The following is a 9026-nucleotide window of genomic DNA, read 5'->3' on the forward strand; positions in this document are numbered from 1 at the left end:
GTGTCAACTGTATTGGATTTCTGGCCCTGTAGTGGCCATGGGACTACTGTCCTAGACATTTTCATAACCCCAGAAGTACTTGTGCTTGCAGAACCTACAGGCTGCAGATCCACAGCTGGTTTTATCTCTGTTCTTTATTTGCTTTTGTTTAGGGTCAGGGTATTCGATCTCCGCAAAAGTGAATCTTTGTGCTCCCTCTATGCCCACCAGTTAGGAGTGTCTGCAGTCCAGATGGATGACTGGAAGATTGTCAGTGGAGGAGAAGAGGGCTTGGTCTGCGTGTGGGACCATCGGATGGGCACCAAACTCTGGGAAATGTATGCCAGGTAATTTAGTCTGCGTGGGGCCTTATTGCAAGGGTGTTTATCGGATCTGGCTGACAGGAAGAATGTGGAATGGGATGATCCAGGACCAAAATGATAACATGCCCATGTCTGAAGCTTCAGAGAGTTCTATTTAGTTTTCATGTGATTTGGGAACAGATTGTCTCCCCACCTGGAGTCTTGTGCGTGTTTCTGTGTGTGCCCTTTAGCTGTCGTAGGCTTTTTACTCGTTAGTTAAAAAGAGTGCTTCAGTTGGTGTAAGGGAGCATAGACATTGTTTCCCCTGGATTTTTCCATGAAGTTCAGTTAGTGTCTTCTCCCTGCCCCATCCCTGACCTGTATTTACTTTATTGAACCTTGCATTTAAAATGCTGGAATGCACAAGAAGTACAGTACTGAAAATACAAGCAGAGATCAGTATCCTGGAGTTGACAGAAGACTGCTGGTTGCTACAGCCACATTGTGATTTCCTGATCAAGGCACAATTCCCAGGGAGTTAGCTCTGTCTGAATGAAGACCTCAAGGCTTTAGCCCCTTGTAGGTCTGAGTGATAGCCTTAATAAAATGAACAGATAAATCCTGATCTTTTTTTGTTAATGCATCTTCCCCAAAGAGGTGCTAGATGAGGTATTTACAGTCAGAGAAGTTCAAGTGGGAGTTGTCATTGATTAATAGCAGGTATCTCCTTCTCTTTTGACCCTGTGAATTATAAAGCCCGTTGTGATGTGGCTGATGCATTAGGACAATATTGCATTGATTGTCTCCTGGAGCAGCACTAATGAGCATGCCAAGGAGGAGGACAGGCAGTGCAGATTTGAGCTTTGGGGGTGTGCTAAAAATGAAACCATTAGAATAAACATTTAAAATACTGTTTATATACAAATCAGAAGGGTTCACTTCAGTCAGAAAGGCCTTCGCTCGTAAGAAGGTGTGTTTGTTGTTATCCGTGTCTACAGCCCAGTGTCATGAATTAAAAGCAGGGGCAGAAACTAACGGAAATGACACGAGACACATTACAGTTGTGGAGATGAGCCATCTTATAATCTGAGAAGATAAGTTACTCCTACTTGAACAGTAAATGCTGTTACAGTGGTTCAGGGTTAGTTTATTCACCAGCAAGAGGAAAAAGAATGAAGACCAGACCTCTTAGCTTGTGCCATAGAGCGCATTTCTAAATCAGCCATAGCTCAGCGCTTGGGGGTGTGGGGGTCCTGGGTGTCCCCGTATTTCCTTTTGGGAAGCATCCTGCTCTTCCCAGGAGTGTGCTGCTGCAGTCCTTGAAGCAACAAAGCAAGCAGGCAGCCCGGATCTCTTGCAGCCTGTGTGCTGTCGAGTGTCTAAAATATATTTTCTGGCCTCCGTGTGTGTTCTGGTGACAGCCCACTAGATGGGGATAAAAGCTGTGTTTATCCACTCCAGACAGGGAAGAAGAGTCAAAGGTGCAGGTTCCCAGCCTCTGGCCATAGAGAGGGCGCTGATTTAAATGAATTCTTGTTTAATCCAGAGCGATTCCTTTACTGCACTTGGATTTTAGGAGTCTGCTGCAGGTGACATCTCACCCAGTGCTGCTGGTTATTTTTCAGACATCCAGTCCGCCACATATGGTTTAATTCTCACAGCCTCATCACTGCAAACATCCCTGATGAGAAGAATCCCCGAGGCGCCAGCATCGTGGCCGATGACCTAACCACGCACCGCAAGTGAGTAAGCCAGCTCTGAAGGGTAGGATTTTTGGCACTGCAAGGATCTGCTTCATTATATATTTTTAAATGACATACTAAGCCCCTGAGTCGTGATCCAGAGCAGTAACAGAGAAGGTATAACATCTGAAAAATAAAATTTAAAAAGCTTAAAGGTATGGTTTTTCAAAGCCATTGACGAATTTGCTCTTTATTTACTTCTGAGCAAAAAAAAATTACATTTCTTTTACAGCAGGGAAATGTAAAGGCCACTGAAGCCAGACAGGGAATGCAGCCTTTTTCTTGCTCTAAATATTAGTAATGATATCTCCTCCTAAAGGAAAACTACTGATATTTAAATGCTGGGTTTTGGTATTTGCATCTCAGATGGCTGTTAGCATGTCTAATTGAACTATCAAACTACAGTGCACTTATCTTCCCTGTTCCTGAATAGACTAGAAGTGTTTCAGCAGATGACAGTCATGTCTCTGCAGTGCTAATGTGAATGATTCACTGTTCATTTCCAGGGCTTGGTGGGGTCCCTGCAAGGAGGCAGGAGGCAGTTTTCTCTGTTAAAACTGCACAGCCTTAGTGCAGAAGGAATGGGTTTTTATATTCAGCATTGAATCTTTATGACAGTCTCTAACTTTGTTCGTTTCCCCTGTTGAAATATATAATTAAGGCAAAATGGTGTGTCCTGGTTGTGTTTTGTCCAGGCATCGAGGAATCATTTATGCCTACGAGTTCTCAGTGGACCAGTTGGCTGTAGAAAGCATCCTTCCTATCTGCCGCTCTTCCTACGATGAAGTGACTGGTTACAACTACAACATTGGCCTTGCCGTTCCCTATGATAACATTTAGGTAACTCACTTTACTTGGCTTCTGTGGTCCAGCCCTCTGCCAAAGGCAAAAAGGAGATCCACACGGGAGAAACGCCAGAAAGATGGGCCGCAGGCACATCAAATGGGCTGAGCATTTGCTGAAAACTTGGGGATATGAACCAGAACAGAAAGTATGGCTGCCCTTGAGCGTATCAGTAAAATATGTTGCTGTGCAGATGTTCAAAGGTCCACTGTGGTGGAACGGAGAGACTGAAGAGTCAAGGGGAACAGTACACTTCAGTGTAAACAAAAATACTCCTTCCCACTGCTTGTGGGAAAAACACTGCTGCTCCCATTTGGCAGAGGATGCGGTCGGGAAGCGAGAGAGAGCCCCAAGTGGCCAACTGCCACTGGTGGGGGGCTGGGAGCACACTGAGGAGCTCACGCCTATCCTGAGAGGGGAAAAAAACCCACCAAGGACTTGGAAGAAGCATCTTGCTGAGCCACATGTTTGAAATTTCTTCCCTTGTAATGAGCTGCTCATTCTTCTTTTCCTTGGAGTGCATCGGAATGTGTCTAGGAACAGGACCATGCACAAAAGGTTATGGTGGCTGGGAGAGGGGGAGTGTGGTGGAGAGAGGGAGGGGAAGGTTGGCCTTGGCCGGGCTGGATGCTTGGAAATTCAGCAAGCCACACGCATCAGAATTATTTTAAAACAAATTATTTTTTTAAGTCTCTAAAATTCTGGATTAAATCTTTTCTAATTGTTTATGTACATGTGTTTGCGGGTTTTCTGTTCATAAGTCTGTTAGGGTGAACTAGCCCCAGAGCGCTGCAACAAAAGGCCGTCATGTCTCAGGTTAGTTGTCAGGTATGTTCTTTGCTGGATCACACCCTTCCTCAGCACCTGGAGGTTTTTCCCAGGTGGCTGGGACTTGGGTTTCCAACATTGTCCTCACGTCCAAGCTGGGAATTGATCATGTTGGTGTAATGAAAGAGAAGGGATGAACTGGCCGCAATCCCTCTGCATGGGCAGTTAGCACTAGTGCTGTGGAGAAGCATCCAGGCTGAAGGGAAACTGTGGTACCTCAGGTGAAAACGAGGAGTAAGGCTTTATCTTAAACCCAAGTTGCACTGACATAGGTAGAACCGATTTAGTGAACAAGAGCTCCAGTCCTGCATGGTATGTTTTACTGTTTTAAAACTATTTTATGGTTGTGATTTGCCCTTGTAAACTTCCTCCTACAAGCCAAAGCCATGTAAATGAAGTTTAAATTGAGGTTAAGTTTTAACTTAACACCTTTTTGCTGGCTTAATGGAATCAATTTACAAGTACAGTGCTGGGGAGGAGTGCAGGAAATGTGCTGGAACCTGCAGGAGAGGGGCTGGCTGGACTGTCCCTTCAGCTCTTAGCCAGTCACTGAGGCAGCCCCTGGGGAGCTTCGTGCTGCCCTCCTGCCTCTTCATTGTCTTCGGGGTGGTTTTCTGCGACCCCCTAGGCCAACTTTCACATGTGTGGTTTTTAACAGTTAGCTTTTTCCTTGTGATGGACTGATACAGGTTGTGCAAGGGGCATAGTCACTCAGTCTGACCAATAAATTTTATCTTTCATAAAGCTTTGGTCTTTTCTTCTTTTCCTTCCACTGCCCTTTTGGGAAGCCAGCTCCCTTCATTCCTGGAAGAGCAAGAAGTGTCACAGATACATGGTTTGGACAAGAGGTCAGCTGAAACCTGTCAAATAAATAATAGTTTCTGCAGCACAAATAATTTTGTGGGTTGCTCCAGCCCCGTGTCTTCTGATGTGGCTGAACAGAGAGAGCTGCTGCTGTCATTGTTCTCTTCCCCTCGGTGCTGCGACCTGCTGCCCCGTCTCACTTAATACACCCTTGGCTTGTTTTGACTTTGCCTCTCCTTATCTTGCCTCATTATCTCGGGACAGCTTTGTTCTTTCTTCATCTCCCTGCTGCGAGTAGCAGATAAGTTTGTCTTGTGCTGGTGTGTGTCGAGCCCTTTTCCTGGAGTCCACCTCTGCACTTCCCTTCTCTTTCTGCACTGCCAGCAGCAGAGCTGCCTCCTTACTGCTCCCCAGCCCTGGTAATCACTGAGCAGCTAGAAAGTGGATGCTTTGCAGCACCTGCATTTGTAGGGGTGTTTGCTTTCTTGTGCAGAGAAGACCTACAATCATCAGTTCATTTGGGGCCAGACATCAACCCATCCAGACAGCAGAAGGCTTGCATCACCTCCAGTGGAGAGAGAAATTCTGTTCCCACAGCCACCGTTTCGCTGGCTCACGGCCCGGATGCAGCTCCTCGGGGTGGATTGGAGGGTGGTCCTTTTGGTCTGTTTTTCCTGTCACTGGAATTCGTTTAGGAAGGTTGTACCACAGCAGAAGATTGTGTATGTATTTAACTAGTATTCATAATGCAAATGAGGGCACTTAGGCTGTTGGAGAGTATCCATGTTGCCAGTTCAATTTTTCTTTCTGAAAAGGGATGTTGTCCTAATTCCCTGGGTAATCATTAATACTGTGCTGAAGTGGGTGCTGGAGTGTGGCAAATGCAATTGTGACTGTTTACATCTTTGCCAGGGTTAGGTGACACTTCAATGGAGCCTCTTCCCTAATACCTTGAAGAGCAAGAATGGAGTCACCATCCAGTCTTTACCAGAGATAGATGCCACCTTTGGTTTTCCCCTCTGGGCACTCCTTAGGACTTGTCAGTGCTACCAGTTTGTGGTAGGTAGGGGCAGAGGTGGACTCTTGTCCCAGCAGACCCCTGTTGTATCCCACCATCTCTTCTGGGGTGGGTGGTGCCTGGGGCTGAGGGCAGGGTTCGAGGTGAGGAGCCCCACTCAGGCCCTGTTGGACCAGGGTTGTGGATTGAGCAGGCAGAGGTTAGACTGAAGGTGAAGGCTCACAGGCTGTGAGAGTGTGGTGCAGTGTGCCAGGCTGGTGCCTGTCCCCTGGGCTGGGTAGTTGGGGACACCTGACAATCAGAAGCCATCAAAGGAGGTTGTAGTTTGGAGTGAAGAGCCTCAAGAACAACTGGTTTCTGCTCTTGATGACAATGATCCTTAGCAAAAAAGAGGTGTCTATTGTCTTCGTGAGAAGGATCCCTGCACATAAATTTTCCTGCTATTCTCCAAAGAGAATATGTGATCAAAGGGGGAGGCTGTCTCTGTATCACAGCCTCCAGCTGCTGCCAGGCTCTGGAGCTCTGACTTCAGGGAAGAGGGAGGGTGGTGCACAGCAAAACCGTCTCGATGCGAAGGACGTGAGGACACACTCAGCTGTAGTGCTCTACTGGAAAAACCCCAGCTGTCCCTCCACATACTTTGGGCCCAAGCCACCAGCAAAGGCCCAAGAAAACACTTTTTGCCTCTGTTTTGTGTCCTTGACCACCTTGGCAGTGGGGGAAGAGCGATTCCAGTGTCTTGTGGGCTGCCATCCCCTCTCCTGGTGCTGAGGAGTGGTGGGAGGAGGAACAGCGGGTGCTCTTTGTGCAGAGGGGGACTGTGGGGGTCTCTGACTCCTCTCCCCTTCCCTGCAGCTTGGCTTTGCAGAGCAGCAACTTCCCCTCCCACCCTGGGGCCTTCCCTGCTCTCAGCGTCTGCTTTCATGCCCTTGGCCAGAGATGAAGATACCTCTGTCAGTCCCTGTCTGGGTTGCTGTTGGAGAGGGGAGAGCCTGTGGTACAATGAGCCACAGTGGTGCAAAAAATACTTCTTTATGCCCTCTGTCCCCTCTTTTATTTCAGTGACATTTGGCCACTCATTTCCCCCTTCTGTGTATGGTCCTAAAACCTTCAGATACATTTTCGCTGATGCTGGTGTCCCAGCCCCTACCAGTCACTCGTACCTCTGAGATGGGTCCCTGCTGCTGCCAGGGGAGATGGGGCAGCAGTGGTCGGAGACCCCGTAGGCAGATGATGCACCAATGGATTAAGCAGTAGAAACTAGTGAGGAAAGTGCCTGTTCCAGATCAGGATTTGTGCCATTGACAAATTTCTGGCCAGAAACATGGACCTGCAGCCTCTGGGCCAAATGCATCTTCATGGAAGGCAGCTGCTGGCTTTGTTGGGGGGGGGGCAGTGACTATGTCACCTCTGCATCAGAGGGTGCCACTCGAAGGAAGGAGGAGCTCCTCAAAATGTAGCTTGCAGCTATGGGCTGCAGCTGGCTGCCCTGGCTCCATCACTGCGTGCTCCTCTGCTGTCCTGCTGCTCTCCTGAGCCTCCTGCCCTTCCCAGGCAGGTGTCCCCTTTGTTTTGGTCTCTCCTGCTTGTCCCAAGCTCCAGGGGCTGAGAGATGGGTGGGGATGGTGAGATGGGTCAAGATACCTGTTCAAGATACCCTCTGTGCCAAAAAACACCGTGCCTGGGTCGCCTGCCCTGCAGTCCTGTGGGTTGCTCAGTCCTGCTCCTCCAGAACCACGAGTCCGTCCCTGCTCTCTGCGATATGCTGCTCAGCCTTTATCAGCCTTCCCTGAGCTTTCTGACGCAGCAAAGTGGCTTCAATTTTCCAATTACCCTCTGCTGACACTGCTGGGGTCTGCAGTGGAGCTTTGTGCCACATCACAGGTCTCAGCTTCTTGGCAGCTCTTGCTGTGCCCCGTAACAGAACTATTATCCTTTATTGAACGCTCTGGGCTTTGACGGATTTTGCTGTGGTCTGCAACAGAAACATTACCCTTGCCAGATTTCCCAGTGCTCTGCCAGTTTTTCCTGTGCTTTATAGAATTATTATCCTCCATCTCATTGGGTTTTGCTGTGCGTAACGTCAGCATCGCGTTGCGCTGCCCTGGCTTTCTGCTGGCGGTGGGAGCGATGCTCTGCCCACCTGGAGGAACTGTTACTACAGGCAGGGCTGTACGCAGCCTTGGGGCTCTGGCCTTTATCATCAGCCCTTTGCTGGGGTGAAGATTGGGCTTATCTCCCCCCGGTCCCTCCCGTTCCACTCTCCCTTTCATCTGCTCCATGCAGCCCTCCCTCCTGCTCTCCATCCCATTTCCTGCAGAGAAGACAAACACAAACAAAGGCAAAATACGCTGCAGCCAGTTTGCTTTGGGTCCTGCCTCTGCTTCCCCGCAGCCCCTGCTCCCACACTTTCTTTGTCACCTATTTATCTGGGGAACAGTTAATTAGCTCAAGGGATAATTGCTCGGAGAAGCTGTGGCTTCCCCCTCCCTGGAAGGGTTCAAGACCAGGTTGGAAGGGGTTTTGGGCAACCTGGGCTAGTGGAAGGTGTCCCTGCCCATGGCAGGGGGTTGGAACTAGATGATCTGTAAGGTCCCTCCCAACCCAAACCCTTCTATGGTTCTATGATAACAATCACCTTCTTATCAATAGTCTTCAGTCCTCCTGCCCTCTATTTCCCTGCATTGCACAGTGTACCCAGCCCTTGCTGGCTGCAAGAAGCACTGATGTCTCCTCCAAGAAAACCACAGTGTGAAGGGGGAGTGGGACCACGATGTTCTGTCAGCCCCTGCAGCAGCAGCGAGGGCTTTGCTCGGGAGGGGCAGCCCTGTGGGGTGAGTCAGGGGTGGAAAAGGGCCGTGCAGCTACACACAAGTGCTGTGGGAGCAGGGTGAGGCTGGCAGCATGGACCCTGCCGCGGCCTGGGGAGCAGGACAGTTCTGCAGCATCCCTAGGTGGGGTTAGACTGGACATTAGGAAAAAATGTTTCAGAGAAAGAGTGGTCAGAGAGTGGAATAGGCTGCCCAGGGAGGGGGTGGAGTCACCATCCCTCGGTGTGTTTAAGGGTCGTTTGGATGAGATGTTGGGGGATGTGGGGTAGGGGAGAACTTTGTAGAGTCGGGCTGAGGGTTGGACTCGATGATCCCAAGGGGCTTTTCCAACCTGAATGATTCTGTGATTCTATGGTAATTCCTGTGAGAAGATGGAGAAAGGAGCCTGGGTCTGCTCCTGGAACCTGGGGGCATCTGGGAGAAGCCATGTGTGGGGAGGGAAGGGAGCACCGAGGGTCTGGCATGGGGAGGAGGAGGATGAGGAAGTTCGGGAGGAGGTTCAACCTCAGCTGGGAGGTCAGGCCCTGAGCCTCTGCTCCAGATGGTGCCAGTGCAGCCAGGGATGAGCCCAGATGATGGAGGTGTCGGGAGGAGCAAGAGCAGAACAAGACTAAAGAGTCCCAGAGCCCTGCACATGCAGACACGGCTGCAGCTGCCATCAGGCAGCACTGGGCGACCC

The 9026-nt window shown here is 49.5% G+C and overlaps 1 protein-coding gene across 2 annotated transcripts in view; it reads left to right on the forward strand.

The window, feature by feature from the left end:
• FBXW8 (F-box and WD repeat domain containing 8) overlaps positions 1-4438 on the forward strand; it is a 51728-nt gene extending 47290 nt beyond the window's left edge. For both annotated transcript variants that reach the window (XM_074844571.1, XM_074844572.1), the window contains 3 exons: positions 153-326; positions 1907-2023; positions 2719-4438. In XM_074844571.1, the coding sequence (XP_074700672.1) occupies positions 153-326; positions 1907-2023; positions 2719-2863 (436 nt within the window). In that variant the 3' untranslated portion in view covers positions 2864-4438. The remainder of the gene's footprint in view (positions 1-152; positions 327-1906; positions 2024-2718) is intronic.
• Positions 4439-9026: the final 4588 nt, after the last annotated feature.

This window comes from Strix aluco, chromosome 18 (assembly GCF_031877795.1).
Source record: "Strix aluco isolate bStrAlu1 chromosome 18, bStrAlu1.hap1, whole genome shotgun sequence".
NCBI lineage: Eukaryota > Metazoa > Chordata > Aves > Strigiformes > Strigidae > Strix > Strix aluco.